This window comes from Phocoena sinus, chromosome X (assembly GCF_008692025.1).
Source record: "Phocoena sinus isolate mPhoSin1 chromosome X, mPhoSin1.pri, whole genome shotgun sequence".
Lineage (NCBI taxonomy): Eukaryota > Metazoa > Chordata > Mammalia > Artiodactyla > Phocoenidae > Phocoena > Phocoena sinus.
Window position 1 is genome coordinate 105,710,231 of NC_045784.1, and position 23,348 is coordinate 105,733,578.

Genomic DNA, 23,348 nt, shown 5'->3' on the forward strand with positions numbered 1-23,348 from the left:
GAATTATCTGGAGTGTGGCCACAGACCGTTTCTTTGTTTGACAGTGAGATAGGTTCCATAGTCACTGAGGCATTGGGAGGGGGTGGTGGAGGGGGTGGAGGGGGTGAGATTTTCATCTCTGGTGCCAAGAACTTTTAAAGTAAACTTTTTTTTTTTTCTCCCCGGGAAGCCCCTTTATTCAAGCAAACTTATTATAATTCATATTTTCTTGATTCCCTACAGAGCTTCACAAAATTCAGAAGTCTGTCCCTGCAGGGAATTTCACTTGTAATGGCCTTCATTCCAAAGATATAATTCTGTTCTCTTTCAGTGTGCACATGGGAGAGTGATGGAAGTGCATGAAGAAAGGCAAGTAACCCCTGAAGAACTTGAGTTTCAGTAGCATCCGTATCACTCAGGGTGATGGAGGACGTTCTGTAGAAATGAAAAGGTTGGCAGGGGAGAGAAGAAGAGACGATGAGGCACATTAGGCAAGAGTTTAAAAAGGGGAAAAGAAGGTGCCTTTTCTGTACTAAAATGACTGTTTCTTTTCTTTGCTCTCCCTGGATTGCTGCAACTTTTCATGCATGAATGTTATTATATATAGTTTTTCAAAACAACAGGAAATGCTGAATCCACTTGTATAAAATTGAATTGACATGTAGATTTCAAAGAGGAGGCTTATATTTCTCCTTCTATCCAGTTGTGGTTAGGGTATCTGAGACTTGCAAAAAGTTTAAAGAACAATAGAAAATAGCTTTTCTTCAGGCACATAGAGACCTGAAGTCTATCAGGGAAGGCAAAGGTCCTCGGCTTGGGGCAGGTGGTATAATGCAGATGGATGAGAGAGAGGAAAGTTTTGTTTCCTTTGTTAAACAGAACGACCACAAAGAACATTGAGTCAAAGTTACTAAAGTCCAAGATGGGTGAAGGGACTGTAAAATAGCACCAAACTTCTTTAAACTGAGTTCAAGTTTCCTGGACAGAAAGAATTACCTCTTAGAGAGAATTGCAAACGAGTTTTTAGAACCAAGTTTTACAATTACTGAGAAATACTGGGCAGTAGAAGATATGCTGGACGATTAGAGGTGGTTAAACATAGGTCTGACCTCAAGAAGAATCCAAAGATGTGCCCCACAAACTGTAAGGAGGGAACCTGATGTTGATTTAGGAAAGGTCTTGGAATGGGTTATTAAACAGTTGTTTCTTAGTTCTTAGATGAGGAAATGGTGTTTATAGATACTATGGCTGGAAACAAATTATGTCAAGGGATTCTTATTTTCTTTTAAACAGAGTTACCAACTTGGTAAGGTTTCTCATGATACCTTTGTGGATGAGTTAGGGGAAATATAGGTGAGTGTAGTGGCTTTCAGGCTTGTTTTGACTGTGACCCTCAGTAAGAATTATATTTTAGACCATTATTCAGGACATACAATTGAAATAAAAGTTTCATGAAACAATACTTATTTACCCTTACCACACATGATACACTCTGATTTTTTTGTTGTTCTATTTCATTTTTCTTGAAAACTAGTCATAGGCCATCATATTGCTTTCCTGATCCACTATGAATCACAACCCACAGGTGATAGTTCAAACAGATGGATTCACAGTGTAAGAGATGACTACACTAGGGGTGCCACAATTTCATCTTAGCCTATCTATCCAGCAATTTTATCATGGATGAAGACATAGAAGGCATTCTTCAAGTCCATAGGTGACACAAGGCTGGGAAGGGTAGTGAAGATATTGGATAATAGCAGAATACAAAGATAGGGACTGAATCTAATGAGACGGAATTGAATACAAACTAACATAAGATCCGGTACTATGATGTATGTGTAGTAAGGGTAAGTCAGTATTGTTTCATGAAACTTTTATTTCAACTATATATCCTGAATAATGGTGTGAAATATAATTCTTACTGAGGGTCACAGTCAAAACAATCGAAAAACCAACAGTGCAAGTACAAGATGAGGAGATGGGGATGAGAGACATGTGAATTTTTAGTCCTCTGCAATCACATCGTACGTCAAAAGTGTCCAAAAATCCAACTCAACTTTAACTGTGGTTTCTTAACCTGTGCTCTTTATTTCCCTAGCATTTTGCACAAGTGCTTTGGGGGTTGCCATGCAAACTACCACTGGGTGGGAGTGAGCTTGAATAGAGAAGGTTCTAGGATACTACTTCTTGCTTGAATTTGCTGTTTGTATCAGTTTTATAAATGGGGACTTCTTCTGTTTGAAGTAAATGTTCTTTGGCAAAAGTCCTTCTGAAAACCACCAGGCAAAATGACCCGAAACAGAGAATACAGAAAGAGGGTTCTGAGTTAGTCAGAGCACATCTGGATTATTTTACTCATTTCTGGAAGCCTCACTTTCAAAGAGATATTGATAAATGGGAACATGTTCAGAGAAGAATGAGGAGAATGGTGAAGGAACTCAAAACCGTGGCAAGTGAGGTACAGTTAAACGAATCAGGGATGTGACTTAGGAGGCCTGAGAGAATTGTTCACATATATTGAAAAGGCTGTCATGTGGAGAAGGCAGTTTGGTATAATAGTTTGGTGAAAAGAATGTGAACTGTGGCATCAGGTCAACCACGTTCAAATTTCAACTCTGCCACTTATTGGTTGTGTGACCTTGACCAAGTTTCTCAACTCCTCTGAACCTTGTTTTTCATGTTTATTAAAAATAGGGGAACATAATGCTTCCCTTGAAGGACTGTCATGAGGATTAAATAAGATAATATATATGAAAGTACTCAGTATAGTGCTTGGTTCACAAATATATTTATTTCACAGAAGACAGATTAATTCATACCACGAGGCCTAAAGAGTTGCAGTAAAGACTAGATGGTGAAAGTTAAAGGAAGATTAAAAAGTCAGAGGGATCCCAGAAGAGCTTTCCATCAGTCAGAGACATTCAAGGATGGAATGCGCTGCTGGGGAAAGGTAGTGAGTTCCCTATCCCAAGAGGCATTTGAGGAGACGCTGGACTATTACTAAATGGTGAGAATATTATGGAGGGAATGACTGGGGAGAAGAGGAGAATTCCCAGTAGACTAGCTCAATAGATTGAATGCATGGGGTCAAGGTTGGTTCCTCCAAAGAACCAGATACTGTTCTTCTTTCATAACCACGAATGATGCCCCTTCCACTTGTTAGGCCCATCAGACAAATGAGTGCTTTGGGGAAGCACTTTGTAGTATAAAGATGATCCAACAAGCATATACGGAGGACTGGTTATGTATTGGATACTCCAAGTGTGCACATTATGGACAGTGGGTCAACAGGATTATCTGCATACAAGGGGTCCATGTTGCTCGTGTATCTGCTATTGGGCTGGCCCCAAGGAGTAAATCAGCTCTCAAATTTGCTAGCACGCCAAGAGACTTGGTCTAACTCCCAATTCCATTCTAGTCAGGCACAAGATGGAAGTGAGTTACCAGAGCAAGATGATTCAAAAGCAGCAACGGAAATAAAGAGCCCAGTCTCTTCATAATCAACTCATCTCCTGAAGTGAAAGGCCCGGTTGTTTATAGCAGTGCTGACAATGGGAAGTTATGCTTCAGAGTTTATACCGAGGGTTGTTTCACATTTCAGTAAATCAAAAAAAGATATTGATTTTGAACAAATGGCTGATTTTATTGTCAAAGCAAATTTCATTTCTTGGGATGATTAGATTTTACTAAACTCTTTCCTAAGTGCCACTAAACACACGTTCTATGAATAAACAGCATATTCCTCAACCAAATGACATTTGTCACCCACTAAATACAATTATATTCGGTCATCTCCAGTTGTCATTGAAAATGCAGAAGTGGGAAAATTGCACACGGGGAGTCAGAAAGTTTTTGCTCAACTCTTGGCTGTATGACTTAATAACTCTATGGCCATAGCACAATACATAATCCTTCTGACTACCAGTTTTCTTCTCTTTAGGTGGGGAGGGTGGCTTCTTCTCTCAAGGGTGGTTGGGTAGTGGAGATAAAATGGAACAGTGTGAGTAAGATGCTTAGCATCGTTCCTGGCACATAGTAAGCGCGCAGTAAGTAGTAGCAGTTATTATTAGAATTAACAGAAGGAGAATATTCATAATCTGCTGAGGATTAGGGCACGCTTTTGAGGATTGATTCTTCCCAGGGGCTCAGGTTTGCCTCAGAAAAGAACAGAAAACAAAGGCATCACGTCCCAGCTTCCAAAGGTATTATACTATGCTAGCATGAATGGGCCTTCCCATGTTGGGGACTTTTTTTTTTTTTTTTTTTTTTTTTTTTTTGTGGGATTTTAGTTTCCCGACCAGGGATTGAACCCAGGCCCCCCAGGCAGTGGAAGCACTGAGTTCTAACCACTGGACAGGCAGAGAATGCCCAGGACCTTTTGGTTTTGAAATGTAGGGAGAGTAACAAGGAACTTTAGCAATTGGGTTATATTTCTGTAGAGAAACCTTCATGACGTTGTAAGGGCCCTTGAGAAAACAGTTGATCCATCTTCCTGATTCCAGAGAGGCCTGTATTCCAAGCATTCATAGATTACTGCTATCCAACATTTGCTTTAAAAGTTTCAGAAGGTGGGGATTCTCTAAGATCTTTGGATAATGTATGATACTGCCACATGGTCTTAGAATCAGTAAGCTCTTCATAAGGTCTGATTCAAATCTTCATGCTGCAGCACAGGCCTCTATTTTTTCTCTTGCCTCTGCCTGTCAGCAGAATCTGCGTGCTCTCATTTAGACATTTGTCTCTAGCCTCACCCATCAATGTATTTTGATTTACTGAAATATAAAACTGAGCACTGTAAGCTCAGCTGGATCACTGTAAGTACTACTATAAACAACTGGGGCTTTCCTCTTGGAAGGTGTTATGAGGCTCCCTACTCAGCTTTCTTCCTTCCAGCTCAAGACAGCCCATGTTCTTAAGCAGAGTCATGGGAAACCTAAGTCCCCAATCTGCCACCATCGTCTAAACAGACAGTGGAAACTCTGTCCGTAGAGGCTGAGCACCTGGGAAGCTGTGCCACGCGCTGGCTTCCTCCCGGTAGACACTTTGACCCAGAGCATTTCCTTTGGTGTCTTCCAGCTTTTGTCCACCTGTGCCGCATTTGCTTCAATGCCAGATCCTCCCCCTTCTCAGCCAAACATCTCAAAAGAGTGATCTATTTTCACTTTCTTCATTCCCCACCTCCCACTCTACCACTGCAGTCCAACTCCGATTAAATTGCACTGTACCAAAGGCACTCTTATCAGAGTCACGAATGCTGTCCAACCAAATTGCTTCTTAAAACAACAACAGGGCTTCCCTGGTGGCGCAGTGGTAGAGAGTCCGCCTGCCGACGCAGGGGACGCGGGTTCGTGCCCCGGTCCGGGAGGATCCCACATGCCGCGGAGCGGCTGGGCCCGTGAGCCATGGCCGCTGAGCCTGTGCGTCCGGAAGCCTGTGCTCCGCAACGGGAGAGGCCACAACAGTGAGAGGCCCGCGTACCGCAAAAACAACAAAAACACACCTTATTTTACGTGACCTCTAAGCAGCATTTGATATTAACCGTTCCCTTCCTTTTGAAAAGCTTGCTTCCCTTGCGTTTTTGGACCACACGCATTCCTGGTTTTCTTCCTACTTGTCGGGTCTCTTCATCTCACTCTCCTTTTTGTGGGTTCCTATTCCTCATTCTTCTCTTGAATATTGTGATCGTTGGAGTTTGGTCTGAAGCCTTCTCTTTTTTTCTGCTTATGTACCCTCCCCTGGAAGATCTCACCCACTTCCCTATTTGCCATTACCATGGGATAAAACTGATAATCCCAAATCTCATCTCCATTTTAGGCCTTGATATCCAATTGCCTGCCAGATGTATTTACCTGAACATGCAATGGTACCTCAAACTCAGTTTGCCCCCAGATAAACCCCTCACCCAACCCTCACCCAAACCTGCTTCTCCTCTTCTTGTATTTCTTATCTCAGCGAATGGTACCACTATACACATGCATCCTTAATTCCAAACTTGTCAGTCAGCAAGTTCTTTGATTGTAGCTCCAATATTTCACTAATCTGTCTCGCTTTCTTAATGCACACTGCTGATACTTTAGGCTTGGCCATTATCATTGCGTGCCTATGTAACCCGCATGAAGCTGGGCAGCTTCACGGTCAGGGTCATCACGGAGTTGTACCTCAAAGAAATATCACCTAAACAGCCAAAAAAAACCACTGGAAAGCAATTTAATTTGCACTGAAGTTTCTTGAAAGGGGACTAATCATTTATTTATTGATGTTTTGTCCCTGTCACACCTACATTGCTTTGAGTGCCTCTTAAGTGGTCTCCCTGCCTCTAATACTGTTTCCCTCCACTTGATTCTCTATACTACAGCTAGAATGCTCCTTTAAAAATGGATTTCCATGTTTAAGACTATTTTAAAAATGCATTTTCTTGCTTAATGCTCTCATTGGCTCCCCATTGTCCGCTGGATAAAACTGGAACTCCATCACGCTTATAAGGTCCTTCACCACATTGTCCGCACTTAACTCCTTCATATTCTTTGTACCATATAGTGTCTTTTTCATATTGGTGTATGTGTTAACTATGCCTGCTGAGCACTTACTATGCATGTCCAAAGAAGGTACAGTGGGAAACTCGTTGGATACATAGTTTGGCAACAGAGAGCGAATTATATATTAAACATTGTGATGTTAAATTCCAGGAAGGGAATGAGACCACAGAGAGGATTAGAAGCATTAGGGAAGGGTCCCGTGGAAGAGGTGAGGTGTAAGGAGGGTAGGGAAGGGGATTTGGACCAGCAGAAGGAGTTCCAGTCTGAAGGATCGGGGCCATGAGAAGCAGGCTCCTAATAAAAGTGGAAGGTCATACTCTGGACACTGAAGTAGACATCAGTCCAGACTCATTGTTCTGTGCCAGCCTAAGAGGAAAAATGCCAGATACTCTTTAGGGTGCTTGAAGCACACAACACGAAGAGATGGCCAGCAGCGGAGATAGAAGCCAAATAATTTGGACCTGAAGCCTGATTTCTCTCCCAGGCTGTCCTGCTGGTTTCGAACATGTACCCTGACCCACCCCACTTAACTCTCCATCTCCTCCCCACCTCCTCCCCGAAAATGACTGTTTTTCTCAAGCTGATGTTGTTTAAGGAAAAGGGAAGGGGGATACTGTCAGGGAAACTGAGGCTTGGAATGAAATGTCATAGAGAAACTGTCTCCTGTTCAGTGGGCTGCACTCTGCATGCCAACCTGAAAGGGATGAGGTAGCTTTTACGGTGGCAGTTATGGCTTACGAGGTGTCGTGTGAAAAAGGACCCTTCTCATGGTGATGAAGATCCTATGTTTGCTCTATTTAGACAAAGAATTCTCTTTTCAGCATAACTTTCCACACCGAAACACATAAATTGTTTAGAGCTGACTGACTGCAATACTAAGTGTTCTATTTTAAGTTAAAACTATTCCCACAAGTGAATCATATACGTGCATCTTCTCTCTTTCATCCCCCTCCTCCATATAAACACATTCACGCCCTTCCTCACTGCCATAAATAATGCTCCTTTTGCTTGCCTCCCGCAGGACTTTGCATCGTGGAAAGTTAGGCTGCTCTAGGACTTGATAGCCTGATCCACTCTTATCTCTCTTAAAGAGGGTTCATTCATTTTGTCAGTTTTCCAGGCCTTCCAATTCCGATTTTATTTTTGTAGTTGACTCTATTTGACTATTTTCTGAGGTTCTGGGGTGAGGTAGGGGCATCCTAACCGTGGAGAATATTGCTGGTTGCCTACTGAAGAGTAATCCTTCATTCCTTGCTAACAGAACCCTGATTTGGGTTCTAGAATTAGGTAGCAGTCTGCTCAGGGAGGTTGACCCAGTTCCAGAGGGTCTGAATCCATTTTGGAGATCCCATTTCTCCTTTGCCAGTGACTCACTTCTGGCCAATGTGACACAAGAAGGAAATCTGCCGGCATCTTTGCCTACTTCTGGTCATCTCACTATGTGAATTAATGAAAACTTATTGTTCAAATCACTTTTAGTTAAGTGTCTTACTACTTGCAGTCAAAACCATCCTCTCTGATACACTAACCAATTCTAAAACTCTCAACTTCTACTGTGATTCATTTGAAAAGATAAATAATCTACTTCATCAGAGTCATAGATTCATGGAATGTTAGTTTGAAAGTCCCTTTGACGACTGTCTAGTCTGTTTCCCTCACTGAACATACCAACTGCTTGTGTCTGCAAACTAAGAAAGTCATCCACAAGGTGCTGGGACTGTGCTCTATGCTCTGTAATCTCTACATGTCTAATCCTGATTTTGCATAATTCTGGTAAAATCAGAATTTTGAACTCAGACGGGAACTACACTGAATTTTCCCTTTTATTCTCATTGGCAAAAGGCTCTCCTAAATACATGTAAAATAGATCTCAGAGGGAATGTTGCTTTTACTTCAAAAACAAAACCCCACAAAAAACCGCCCTAGAAATAGCTATTTACATAGACATGAATAATAAGTCATGCTCATATATTCATTAAAAAAGATTTCCAGACTTTAGTAGTCAGTACTTTTCCAAATGTGAGTTATTGTATTATTCAAAAATAATAAAATTACATATCTTGGACCATAGTCAATAAGTGAAATTGGCCTTACCCTCCAATTGATTCAAATTTGAGAGACTTTAATGTTCACGCCAACATTCCACCCAGTGGTACTCCCATCCTAGTTTACTCTTTTCTCTCAACTGAGTTTTTCTGAGGAGGAAAAAAGTAACTTACATAAAGAGAAACTTCTGCTATCTGCTGTTATAATAGATACGCCAGGCTTCCTTTCTACCTAATTTCTGTATGAGAAAATTGTTATCCGTTTCCATGATGCCAAATGGTGATAGCGCTTGAAAACCATTGGTGCCTACCTGAGTGATGTCCATTCCCGAGTCACAGCTCAGTGGCTGTGTGGAAGTCAGACCGTTTGAGCCGATTACAGTTGTGATCACAGCATTCTCATCAATTCTCCGAATCATAGTCCCATCCACAAAGTAAATGAATCCATGCCTATCAACTGTGATGCCTGTTGGGGAAGAGCAATTGACCATTAGTAGTCTAGAGGGCCACATTTGCACCAAGATCAGTATTTTGAAAGAAGCCATAGAAATGAAAAGGCATTTTAAAGACATATGGATTCAATTTTGCTCAGCACAGACAGAACAGTAACGGGAGAGGTTTGTTTGGACACACATCCACTCCTCTGTGTATTGAGAAGAAACGACAAAATGTAATATGTGGAGAGAAAGCCAGTCTAATAATTTTGTTGTCCAGTTTTACATTTCCACCCCCCGGATACTTGCTTACTCCCACAAACAGGAAAAAAAAAGAAAAATCCTCTAAGACAAATGGGAAAAGACGGGGAGGCAGTGTATGTTCCATTTCTTTTAGAGGGCAGATGCATAGGCCGCTGCTTATTTTCATAGTTGCATTAGAAATAACTGACTTGGAAAGCATTAAAATTATTTTCATCAATTCACTCTCAGTTAACAGAGTCTGTAATAATTCTGATAAACTGGACTGAGTTTTTTCTCTGTATTATCTGTTAAGAGGGCAGCTGGAGAGCAAAATTATGGTGTCACAAAAGGAATGGTTAAGCTTCTAGAAAAAATACAAGTCAATAAAATTCTCACGGTAGTTTTACACACTGTGCTAATTAGTCTTGTTTCTTGGAAAATATATAAAAGCAGTTAGAAGGCTGGGGATCTAATACTGAATGCACCACTTACAACTGATGTGTGACTTTGAGTCATTCAGCCTCCTCTTTGGTAAAATATGGAAAAGATTATCTGCCTGTGATATTGTGATTTATAATAAAGAATTTTGGTCTCCGTTCCCTTTTCTAACACAGAGCTCCTAAAACTCTTGGGATTGCCTGTGGTGAGAGAGATAAAGGTGACTTTTGTTATGTTAATGAGGTGACTTTGGCCGCACTTTGGCCGAAGAATAGGCTGGTTGCCAGGAGAACCAACCTGGTGATTAGAGGATTGGAACTTTCAGTCCCACCTCCTGACCTGGGCTGGAGATTGAGTTCAAAGGCCAATGGCCAATGATTTAATCAATTATGATTATGAGGCCTCCACTGAAAACCCAGAAGGACAGGCTTTGGAGAGCGTCCATGTTGGTGAACACAGGGCAATTTGGGGAGAATTGGTGCACCTGGAGAGGGCCTGGAAGCTTCCTCTCCTTTTCCCCATACCTTGCCCCATGCATCTCTTCCATCTGGCTCTTCCTGAGTTACATCCTTTTTATAATAAACCAGTTATCTAGTGAGTAAACTGTTTCTCTGAGTTAGCTGAGCCGCTCTACCAAAATAATGGAACCCAAGAAGGGAGTTGTTGGAACCTCCTATCTACAGCAGTTCTGTCAGAAACACAGGTGACAACCTGGACTTGTGATTGGCACGTGAAGTGGTGTTGGGGGAAGGCAGTCTTGCAGGACTCACCCCTTAACCTGTGGGATCTGATACTATTTACGGGTAGATCGCGTCAGAATTAAGTGAAATCGTAGGACACTCAACTGGTGTAGAATTGCTTGGTGGTGGTGTTGGTGGTTCTCCCCATGCTGGAAACTGGTCTCAGAACACCTTTTATTGCTTTACTTGGCTAAAGTGACCAACTGTCCTGGCTTGCCTGGGACTGAGGCAGGGTTCAGTTTTAAACCTGCGACAGTCCTGGACAAACTAGGATGAGTTGGTTATTCTATGCCTAGGTTGTAGTAAGTATCTGATGAAATAATGCATTTAAAAAGTGTCAGACACTGATACAGAACATATGGTTCAACTCCTGCTTCCCTTGCTACTTTGAAAATAACCACATGGCATTACTTTAAAATTAGTTTACAATTTAGTCTTTTCCTAGTTCTCCTTTATTCAGACCTTGTGAAACTCAGAATGTATGTTAAAGTTAGGAAGATCTATGATAACCAGCATGTCCTCTTAGTGCTCATGCGTGCACCCACACACGCACACACACACGCACAATAATTTTCCTGGCAAAGAGTGAACTCATCTAAAGACAGTTTATAAACCCAACTTAATAAACTGCCTTTAGATGAGTTAGTTCATTGGCAGGAGGTTAATATTAAGGCTCGACTTTATGATGTACTTTGATTAATCCTGATGTTCCTCATGAAGTATTAATCCTTAACATCTATGAAAGTTACAGATTCATTTTTTTTAAATAAATTTATTTATTTTTGGCTGCATCGGGTCTTTGTTGTGGTGCGTGGGCTTCTCATTGCGGTGGCTTCTCTTGTTGCAGAGCACAGGTTCTAGGCGCGCCGGCTTCAGTAGTTGCAGCACGTGGGCTCAGTAGTTGTGGCTCGCCAGCTCTAGAGCACAGGCTCAGTAGTTGTGGCACACTGGCTTAGTTGCTCCGCGGCATGTGGGATCTTCTGGGACCAGGGCTCGAACCCTTGTCCCCTGCATTGGCAGGCAGATTCTCAACCACTGTACCACCAGGGAAGCCCCAGATTCATCTTAACTTTCCCTGAATGCCTCTAAAGTCATCTACGTTTTGGTGAGTTCTCCAAGGAAACCAGCATGTCCAAACAAGGGCAATTCCATGTCAATAAGTCCCTTTATTATTCTGGGTGGCATAAAGACTTAAAGAAGGTTTTTAAAAAGACTTTTAAGACCGCGGCAGGTCAAAGGATCATGGCATAGGAACATTTCTTTCATCTCCAGAATATCCGGACTGAAGATGAATCAAGGGGTATTTCTGCTTTCTATTTTTCTTTGTGTTTTGGCGAAATCAATTTCTTAAATGCCTAGAATTTGGTCTGGTGTGTGGCAGGCCTATGATTTGGGATCACCTTCTATGACCTCCGTATTCAATATCACTGAATGTGAACTTGGAAATTTGGCTGTCATAAAAGGATGAACTGAAAGATCAAGACTCAAATCTGGAGAGAGAAAGGCTAAGAGCAGACAGGCTTGAAGTGTATAAAATCATGAATTATTTACCAAACGCATACTGAATGGCAGTGTGCCAAGTTCTGTGCGCGCTAAAGGACGAAGAATTCAGGTACATGGAAAGCAAGACTAAGAGGATACTGTGAAAGTGCTGCTCTAACTGGGAGATGGTAAACTTAGAGAATCAAATCCCTGAAAATTGAAACAGATTCCCAAAAGGTATAGACAAATGTATTCCTCCAGAAACTAGCAGTACAGAAACATACATCTTTATGCTGACATCAGGGAGGACCATTCTGTTCCTTGACTACTACACTCCTCACCCCCGTCAGAGGGTGGAGTTTGGCCTGATCTGGGGAGGATAATCTTGGACTCTCATGGTTTTCCCACTTTTAATTTTTGTGAACTTCTAAACACTGAACTGCTCTCTCTCTGTTCCTGTCAGCTGAACTCCACAGATGAGGCTTATTAAATCCTCGCTGTTGGCCTTCGGGGCTCATTTGGCTGACAGTTTGTAGGATATTCTCCTTTCATATATTTGTGTAGCAATTTCTTTTATCGCGGTCCAAATTCCAAAATACTCCAATTTTTGAGATTCTTTAATTAAATTTAATTGGGTTATACTGATGTTTGGAGTTGAAAAAGAAATAGTAGAAAGGGTTTTGAGGGACTGTGTGATAGGTGCTTTATTTATGCATCTAGGCATATTTTATATGTACATATTTTCATTTCCTCTCATTTTCCTACCCCAACCAATGAACCAACCAACACACAAATTCCCCAAACAACTAGTTTTACAAACTCTTCGCTGGTGAGGTTTAAAGGGTATTTAATTTTCACTGAGGTTAAAAACCAAACTGGAAATCATGGGTAAGAAAAAGAGAATTATTTCTGCCATTACTTGGCTGGGGAGCGGGAGGGGGCGTGGTCACCTCCCATAATGAGTATCGGTATAGCCCAGGGATGTTGATGACGCAGTATGATCTATTACTGTTTGTTAGACTGAGTGGGAGGAGGTAGCACATGCCCAGTCTATTTTAAATTTTATTCTTCAGAGACGGGGATGTGAGTGATTTCAGAGCACATAAAGCCATCTGGGGCTAGCAAGATCTTACAGATTCAATAAGACGTTCATATTTTGATATAGTTGTACCCAGATTTCCAAAATTTGTTACCCAATGCTGTGGGCATAATTTGTTCCAAGGGTCACGTCCCTTGATGTGCTTACTTGACAGGGTTTTCATTAGCACTTAAAACACAGTGGAAGGCACAGTCTTTGAATGAGAAAGGAATTAAACTGCATTGAAAAGACTCACTTCCAGGGTTTAAAATTTTAACCAGTATTCATTTTTAGAGCAAGCAAAAAATATATAGATCTGTGCGATTACCACAAGGTTAGGCAGTGATGCAGGGTGGGTGGGATAGGGGTGGGATGAACAACCAAGGAGTACACTTCCCTCAGATGCCCAGACAGCATGTTTAGCTTGGAGCACATTTTTACATTTGTGAGAAAATAAATAAATCCTTGTAAATTAGTGCATATAATGAAAGCACTGACAGACCATAACCTGGAAGTGTGAATGGTGCTGTCTCCATTCATCAGCATTAAGCCCTAACAAGCTCTTTCTATGGAGGAAACTGCTCATAAATAAAGTGCATCTTGTAAAAAAAAAAATTATTCGCAGTGTCTTATGCAAAGTAGGGGACATTATATAATATCTGAACTGCAGGCTCTTTTCTCTGTGAAGCATAGCTCTGTATGAAACAGCTGCAAATTAACGGGCGAAAGTATTTGACTTCTACCCTTGTCTTATTATCCTCCAATGAATAAATACTATAATTCTTAAGAAGACAATTGCCTAAAGCTGGGGCAGCCTGGATAGTTACTAATAAATTTATCACCTGTTGGGGAAGAGGATGCTGCTGATCGATACTGAAGCAGCAGGGGCAACCTGATGTGGTATCACTGAGAGTCCAGATGTGGAGGTTAACAGCCTGGAAATAGTAGCTAAAATCCCAAATTAGATAACAGAGAAGACCAGAGTTTTTGGCTGTGCAGAATGCCAATTTCAAATGTTGGCAGAAGGCATCTCTGTATTTAATTTATAAAAATTACAGCTGTTGAGGCCACCTACATTTTTTTTTTTTTTTTTTTTTTGCGTTACGCGGGCCTCTCAGTGCTGTGGCCTCTCCCGCCGCGGAGCACAGGCTCCGGACGCGCAGGCCCAGCGGCCATGGCTCACGGGCCCAGCCGCTCCGCGGCATGTGGGATCCTCCCGGACCGGGGCACGAACCCTTGTCCCCTGCATCGGCAGGCGGACTCTCAACCACTGCGCCACCAGGGAAGCCCCACCTACATTTTTATTATTTCTGTATTAAAAATGAACCTTCTTTCAGAATATAAGCTTTGGAAAGTAGTCATAAAATTCTCTCCATCTACAGCCCTAGCAACCAGAAAACTGAAATACTGCTTTTTTTTTTTTTTCCTGCCACAATCTGCTCTTTAATTTTATGAGACAGAGGTAAATGGTTAAAATAAACTTTCAGGGAATGTCCTAAGTGCAATATGGCATCAGCTCAATCTCCGATACTGAGTGTGCTGAATTGTGTAGCTGACATTAGCCAGTTGATCGTAAAGTGCCCTTTAAGTCAAAGAGTTTAAATTTTTTGCTTTGTTTCTGTGCATTTCAATTCTCTGAAAATTGGTATCATATGTGTGGTCTATATGGAAATTCTCCACTAGGCAGAAAAGTCCATTCCCCAACTGATCTAACTACTGTCCACTTATAACTACCTACCAAAAATCAGAAAGGGCCAAGTTACTTCTGTACAATAAGCCTGTTATCTTGCTAGGTAGACACCAAATGGAGCTTCTAGAATTTGGAGGGATTACAAACATCTGTGTGTTACTAGGGTTGGAAGGAAGCAGAGCTTAATGACCAGCTGAGATGATTTCACTGTGTGGTTAACAATGAGAACAGGAGTTCTCAAATATGAGACTCTAATAAACCTACCGTAACATTACAGGACAAGTGAATAGTGTGAGTTATTTAATCAGATGACCTCTTTAATTAAAAAAAAGTTACACTATATTCTAACAGTAAAGGTCAATTTCCAAAGAATTTAAATACAAATTAAAAATGATAAGCATTCAGACTAATATGTCCTTCCTTTCAAGACTCAGAAGGCACTCAGAGACATCACGAGGAATGAGAGATTCGTGGGCTAGTTGACCAAGAATTGTGATTGAGAGACTCTCAACCACTGCGCCACCAGGGAAGCCCTGTGGACTCTTTACATACATTTTCTCTTTTTAATCCTCACAGTAGCCCTGTGAAGTAGGTATTAGTAGTGTCATTTTTTAGAAGAGGAAATAGAGGTTCAGAGGTCAAATGACTGACTCCAGGTTGCCAATGCTAGATTTAGCTCATGTTCGTCTGACCTTCAAGGTCCATTCTTTTGATCACTATCCCCTGTAGCCTAAGTGGGGCTATCAATCACTTTACCACAGGAGTGGTGTACAGAATGGTTTCTGAGGGTCCAGAAACTCCATGAAATTATCTGCAAAATGTTTCGTGTATGTGTATCGTCATGAGGAGATGGTCCAGTGCTTTTGTTAGATGGTCAAAGTGATCCATGATCCCTCCCCTGAAATTGTAAGAATTCTTGTATTCCTGTAGAGCTCCTGGACCTTTTCAGAATTATTCTTCAAAGATATTCTGCAGCTTCATTCCTACAGAGCTGGTGAGTTTTAGGAAAGCACCCAGAGTTTCCATGTGATAGGGACTTTGGTAACTTGACTATTATTTATGATCTACTAAATAAAAAGGAGACCCCAGAAACAAGGGTCACAAACTCATATGTCATCAGGGGACAGGCAGGTAGCATTAGTCTGTGAGTTAGGTCAGGTGTTACATTATACAAGTTCTAGGGGAAACGAAGGTTAACTAAAAAATGCATGTCCCACCTAAATGCACTCAATCTTTTTCTTTTTAATAAAGACACAGAGTGGGACAAATGAATTATATTTTGAACCAGATTTATTCCCTGAGTTGCCAATTTACGATGCTTGCTAGAGAACAATCAAGAGGAATATATTGTCAGTGAAGAGGCTGCTGTGAGCAGACAAGATCCATGAACTTAGAATAAATCTAATAACTAGTACTGCCGTTAAAAGTTATGTCCTGATAACAGAGATTTCCCATAAACCGCCTGCCTCCACACATGCATACCTCTCCCACTATCAATGTTCTGCACCAGACTGGTATGTTTGTTACAATTAATGAACCCACACCGACACACCATTATCACCCGAAGACCATAGTTTACATTAGGGTTCACTCTTGGTGTTGGACACTGTCTGAGTTTGGACAAATGTGTAATAGCATGTTTCCACCTTTAGAGTATCAGACAGAGTAGTTTCAGTGTATAAAGATTCTGCTTAATTTTTCTGTGAACCTAAGACTGCTCTAAAAAATAAAGTCCAGTTAAAAAGAAGTCATGTCTTGGTTTATAAGCTCTGAGAAACCAAAGATAATCAAATCTAGTTCCAATTCTCCATCACGGGAAAATGAAATCCCTGGATGGCTAGTGACACAATACTTGCTAAGCATGCAGCTTCTTTTGTTCCCACCAAGATCAAAGCTCAGAATTTATGACAAGTTCATCAAATTTAGTTATATCAAACCAGAAAAGTAGGTGTTCAAGCTGAACTTGACTTTGCTCTTGCCCTGTCCCCCTTCTCTTCCTCATCCTTCCTTCAGGAAGCTCTCCCCCTTTAGTACGGCGGAGACAATGCTATGTATTCAGGTCATCCTATCTGTTTTTCTTTCTGAGAATAGAGCTAGATTACATTTCCCAGCCTCCACTGCAGTTAGGTGTGGGAAGAAGTGATATATGCTACTTCTAGGCCTGGTCCCTAACAAAACCTCTGTTGAGCTCCTTTATGGAGCCCCCCCTCCCTCTAGGCTGGCTGGATGCAGAGTACCCACTGGAGGACTCCAAGGCCTAAGAGATTAACAAGCCACTAGATGGAAGGAGCCTGGCTCCTGAGTCACTGCTAGGAGCAGGGATTTCTCCTATCCCACAGGCAACCTTTTACTGCACTGTGATGTGAGCAAGAAATAAATGACTATTTTGTTAAGCCATTGAGATTGTGTGTGTGTGTGTGTGTGTGTGTGTGTGTGTAATATATAGTTGTTAGCTTGGCCTCACTATTACATTCACCAACCACCAATTCAAATCCTGTTTATCTTCTAAGGTTTTTATGAGATGTTTCTTTTCCAGGAAGCCTTCTCCATAAACTCCACTTTCTGGTCTCTCTGTTTTCTAACCTAAAGAAGCTTCTTCTTTTTTTTTTTTTTTCAAATGTGAATTATCCAGTCATGCTCTGTCTAGGCAAAAAGCTCCTTGAGGGCAAGAACTGGATTTTATGCTTTAGTTTTATATCTCAACAAATCCAGGAGACCCGGGCACAAATGTTCAATAAACCTTGTTGAATTACAGGCTTAATTGCCACACATCTATAATGAAGCACATCTGTCTTGAATCAAATAAAGCATGCCACGATGTCAAGATCTGCATATGAATTTCTCTAAAAATGAGTTTAGAAAGGAGGCAATGGTAATCTCTTTCTCCAAAGACCTTTAAGAGGAGTACAGCCCCCTATCAATTAGTGATGATGAGAATATGGGAAAAAGGGGAATCGACCACTCAGAGAAAATAGAATAAGGACAATGGATCAAATTAACTGCAACTGAATTTGATCCATGTAGATAGCTACACTGAACAGCTCAGGTTCCCTGCAAATCCACTTTGCTCTATCAACACAACTTTGTGTTATGATCTTATGACCTCTTCCAACCGTACTCTAATGTTAGGAGTTCTAAGGAAACAGCAATATCTCAAGATTTCATCTTAATTTGCTTCACTCTGGACCACATAAGGGAAAGCAGAGAGAACGCTGGCTCCAGGGTCACATCAGGGGATCTGGGCTTCAGGATGACCTCTGTTACAGATTAGCTGTAGGACTTGTCTTGATTTCCTAACCCACACCCTACCTACTGCACAGGGTTAAAACAGTGTGAAGCTCACAAGGGCCAATGAAATGAGAGCCCTTTGAAGAGGATGAAGTCTTACAGTGGTGCTAAGTGGTGTCCTAATTGCTCAGTCATTGCTGTAATTCTTTCTGAAAGTGACTTTTCTAAGCCTTAGAACCATAGACAAAGATTTCCACATAGGCTCTGCTTCAACATTTTAGGCTCTTCTATGTTGGACAGACATAGTCGAAGCTTTAAGTCCATAACCCGGGTCAGTGGCAGAGTGCCCTATGTTAGATTCACCACAGAGACAAGGCAGAGGTTGAAAACAATTTTGTTAGCTTAGGGGAAATACTGCACTACTGAACTACTGGTGTAAAAGCCTTCAAGCTTTTATAAGATAGCTAAAGTTTTCATCCAGAGAATCAAATAAATGAAGCTCCATGCTGTGCAACTGGCTCAGGGAGACCCTGGGCTGGGGGTGGTGCTGGTGTCTCAACATTTAACAGTGTCACCAAACACTAGGGATGGTATGAGTTATTTTTCCTTGCTTTATAGAGGTCTGTGTGTGTGTGTAAGCGATTGGGTTAAATAGACAGTTCTAGTTCAAGTTGAAATGCATACCTCATGTTTTATTTTTATGCTAGAATTCTTGCTCAAAAGATGCCTATAGGTTGAGATTTAAGGGGACTCAGTACATTTGGGCTAAGATAAATGAGGTTTATTGGACACGATCTGAATATTTTATATCCCCCCCTTAAAAAATTCTTCAATTATCAAGCAACTGTATCTGGGACACTACTCAGATACATTTTGAAGAAATGCCTTTGTCATCCTAAGGAAACAAACCACCTCACAAGAACCTTACGTGAACAATTAGCTTGAAGAGGGAAAGTTCATTTATTGCCCATGAACCAGCAAAAAACTAATTGCAGTTGTTACACTCTGGGGGAAAATGAGTCTCTTTCAAGATATGTGAACGACCAAAAGGTTCTGATAAAAAAGCAAACTAAGTAGAATACCTTGGCCTGAATACTCAATAAAAGGAGGATATGAGGAATTAAGCCTGACAGTGCTTACTATTCACAATAGTGGGCTAACTCAAGAAGAATGAAAATTTCTGCAGGAAAGTTATTTGCATGTAGTATCTATTCAAAGACAACGCGGAAGGCCCATTTAAAATTCTTCCAACAGCCGTACATCTTGACTAATGAAGCTAACACTAGAAGAGAAGTTCAGGAAGCCAGAAAGGCAGGGTGATGAACACTCTGCGAATACAATTTTCGAACCTTTGAAATGAGGTTTAAAGAGACACTTAGGGGGACCAGTTTGGGCTTAATCAAAAATATATTATTAGAACAACAACAACAAACACAAATATGACAGTTGAGTAAAAGAAAAAAATTAAGCAAAGCAGTTGTCCAATGAGACAAACAACTCTTTGACTTTTTCTTTTCCACGCTCTGACCTACAAGTTTGACAATCTGAGTGCAGAAGAAGGTTACATTGAAAGGTATTGAAAAAAACTGGGATTTGCTGTTCAAAGGGGGCTGGTGACATCTCTGGCCTTGTCTTGATTGAGACTGGGGTTTCCAAGGCCATTTCCCCACCTTTTTTCCTCTAAGTTCAATTACCCAGACATGTTCAGGAGAGCTATGAGAGTAGCACATCAGGGTAGAAGCTATGAGGAGATCCTGTTGTGAGGCTGACTGTGACTTTCAAAAATTTACATAATCTCCCAGTCCTTGGGGTTTTGCCTTTGTCTAATTGCGAGAAGAAAAGCTGAGATGCCCATGTCAGTGGATTACTGTAAAGACCAAATAAAATCACATCGGAACAGAATAGTCTGTGAAATCGTTTTGAAAGGTTAACACAAATGGTGTTAATATTTCTGTTTTTGATTAACTGTTAGGTTTCTGGCATCTTGCTGTGGATTACCTGTTACATGAGGACCTGCTTCAGCACAGCTTGACTTAGACGGCAGGAACCCTCTGTGCAATTCTGTCAGCGTCTCCTCCATGCTGATGGTGACGAGCAGTCTGTACAGGGGTCCTGTGTTACTTTTCCAGTCAAACTGGTCTATTCACTGTCTCTGAAACACATCTTTCTCTCTCCCTGGTTATCACTACATATTTGCCTGCACTACTCCTGTGGCTGGAATCCCCTCTCCCTCTCCTAGTATCCAGATCCTACTCATCTTTTAAGACACAGTGCAAAGTCTAGCCTCAATAATTATAATATATAAACTAACTCAAAGACTTGCAGATATCTTGATGGAGGTACTTCTTGTCTGATGGTAGAAATCTGAGCCTCTTAGAAGAGATGTGTTATTCCACCGATATAAGTGGCTAGGAATGAGGATCACATCAGGTATACATAATTAAGTTGCAAATCTAAAGCGTGGCCTGTAACTAAGAGTGTGAGGCTTTTTGACTAGACTCAAGAATGCATTTTACATACTGAGATAGGGCCATTTTAACCAACCCATTTCAAGACCACCCCAGCCTTCGTAGGAGGAGCTGGGTCATTCACTTCCCACTTAGGTGGCCTCTTTGTTCTCCACTGCCCTACCCTTACTTCTTTGCCTTGTTCTTTGATCTCATTCCTTTTTGAATTCACTTAACCTACCAGGAAGAGAGGTTAGAATCTAGTTCCCAGTTTTTCTTTACCCACGTGTCAGTCCTTTTTCAGATTCCTTTCCTTTCTTCCACATCTTCCCCTTTCTGCTCATTTCCCTCTCTCCTTTTCTCCAAATCCCAACCAGCTCCCCATTCTCTAAGCGCCTCGAGTGCTTACAGTTTATATCACACAACCTTACTGTTGTGATTACTGTTTCCTCTGACGATTTCTCCCTTCATTCCCTAACCAGATCATATTTCACTCACAGGCAGGGATCAAGCCTTTTTACTGCACTTATAATTTCCAAATTTCCCAATGCAGACCAGATTGTCTGCTGCTTGTAAAGCTCAACAAAACACTGAAGGTCAGTGAACATGGTTCTTTTTCTAATAAGATATACCAGGAGCATGACATGGGTCTGACAGAGTAGCTAAAACCAGTGGGAGTCTTATAAATAGTATAGTGGGTCATTGACACTAGTGTCTCATTGACACCAGTTAAATATGTTGAAAGTATTAGTTAAGATGATGGCACCTCTGGACACCTGCTTGATAACCAGGAGATCTTTGTTGTAACAAGAGATGGTTGCAGTGTGTGATGACAGCATTTAGCGTAGTTCCTGCCATACAGAAGTGCTTTATGTGTTTATAGAATAATAAATGACTAAGCTCTATATTAGAAAGAGAACAATTTGAGCAATTAGAAAAAAACAAATTAATAACAGCCAGCAAGTCTAATAAAGAAGGTAAAACAAAAGGAAACAGGCATTTACAGATACTGCTAGATAACATTTTGCAGCTGCAATGGTTCCTTAATTCAACTGTTCAAAATATATTCAGCATTTCCAGGAACCAGGAAGATATCAATTTAGGGCCAATTCAGAAGGCAGTGGTTTTGGTCATGTGTTAATTGACTAATTTTTTTTTAAACATTCAAATAGATTATTTGAATAAAGACATGCTGTTAAAACTAGACCAGATATACTTGGGAAATAAAATAGTGCCCAGCATAACTAAAAAAACCCAAACAAACAAACAAAAATGAACACCCCCTCACACACACAACCACATAAAGAAAGGTTTTGAGGGCACTAAGTGTTGATCTCTGGGTTCTCAAAAGTTTCAAGCCTAATAGGCTAAAATCAGAAGATGTAAAAGTAGCCCTTCTTCAGACCGCTCTCCCCAGAGATGCCCCCAGTTTCACCACTCTGGGAAAAGTGGGAGGCACCTTTTGAGGGACCTCAAGCCCTAAGGTAGGGCTGGGGCAGTTGACTGCCTACAGTTCTGGTTTTACTTTGTTCAAGAGAACACAGAGAAAAGATTATAGAAACCAAAGTAGATAGTCTTGGCAGAAGCCATTCTGATGGGTTTTTGACTGGGGGGTGGTAGTGGGGAGGAGGACAAAGCAGACCTATCAATCCATTACCATGGCTTCAGTTTCCTTGGGTTAGAGACGCCTTTCACAATGAGGAATGATTCCTGCCTTCTAAGGGAAATTACTGCTGTAATCAGCTTTCTTTCCTGAGCAGATACTGGTAAAATGGGGCACCTACCCACCTTCCTTTCCCCAAAAACCTATTATACAGTCTAACAAGCCTTTTGAAAGACCAAATGGAATAGCTAGTAAATGAAACTGGAAGAAAAATAGAGCAAAAAACACTGCAGCTTCCTGGCTAGGCTTTGATATTTGGGGCTTAAAGACAGCCTCACATTTCAGTTATTAAGCCTTTGATTCCTCAGAGAGAAACTTTAAATGGCCCAGGACTCACTCCCAAGGGAACAGTGACTTTCTTTGGTCAATGATAAAGCTGACTCATTATATCAAGGCTCTTTAATATTAAGGAAGTTCAGTGTCAGCCATTTAGGGAACTCCACATATGGACACACACTAGATGTGTTGGTGAGCTCTGCAGCTAATGGAAGAGCCTCACTCACATCCAATCAGTTCAGAAAATAAGGGATTAATACTGGCCACTGTAGGGGTCCCTGAAGACCCTACTCCAGGGCCAAAGCTGGTGTGTGTTCTGATATGTTGGTTCCTGTGCTTTAAAGGTTGTTAAATATTTTGAACACTGTCTCTGTATGACTGAAAGCCTTTTTTAAAACAAACACTTTTTAAAATGGAATTTTCAGGTATAAATTTGCAAGTTGTTTTCTAAACCCTATTTCTGACTTAACATTTTTTTTAAATTATGAAAGATTTCAAATGGTCGACAACTCAGAAAATCATTACACACTGCCATGCATCTACCACCCTAATTTAATAGGTGTTAACATTTGTTTCATATAGCTCTTAAGAAAAAGAGAAAACGTTATGAATACAGCCAAAACCCATGTCTTTATCTCTGTTCCCTTCTCCCTTCCCTCCTCAGAGGTAAGCACATATACAATCAACAAAGTTTGACAGAAGAGAATTTGAATACAGTAAAACAATTTTGAAAACAAAATGTTTACTACTAGTCTTGAAAACAATCCAGTTAATATTAGTTTAAAAAATTATTGGGCTTCCCTGGTGGCGCAGTGGTTGAGAGTCCGTCTGCCGATGCAGGGGACACGGGTTCGTGCTCCAGTCTGGGAAGATCCCACATGCCACGGAGCGGCTGGGCCCATGCGCCATGGCCACTGAGCCTGCGCGTCCGGAGCCTGTGCTCCGCAACAGGAGAGGCCACAACAGTGAGAGGCCCGCGTACCGCAAAAAACAACAACAAAAAAACAAAACAACAAAAAAATTATTTACTTATCCTCCTTCTTATCATCATACTTTATTTAGTACT

The 23,348-nt window shown here is 41.1% G+C and overlaps 1 protein-coding gene across 1 annotated transcript in view; it reads right to left on the reverse strand.

Moving 5' to 3' along the window:
• The window catches only part of TENM1 (teneurin transmembrane protein 1), a 608,552-nt gene that overhangs the window by 62,437 nt on the left and 522,767 nt on the right, over positions 1 to 23,348 (reverse strand). Inside the window, exon 24 of the mRNA XM_032620244.1 lies at positions 8,875 to 9,029. Coding sequence (XP_032476135.1) covers positions 8,875 to 9,029 — 155 coding nt within the window. The remainder of the gene's footprint in view (positions 1 to 8,874; positions 9,030 to 23,348) is intronic.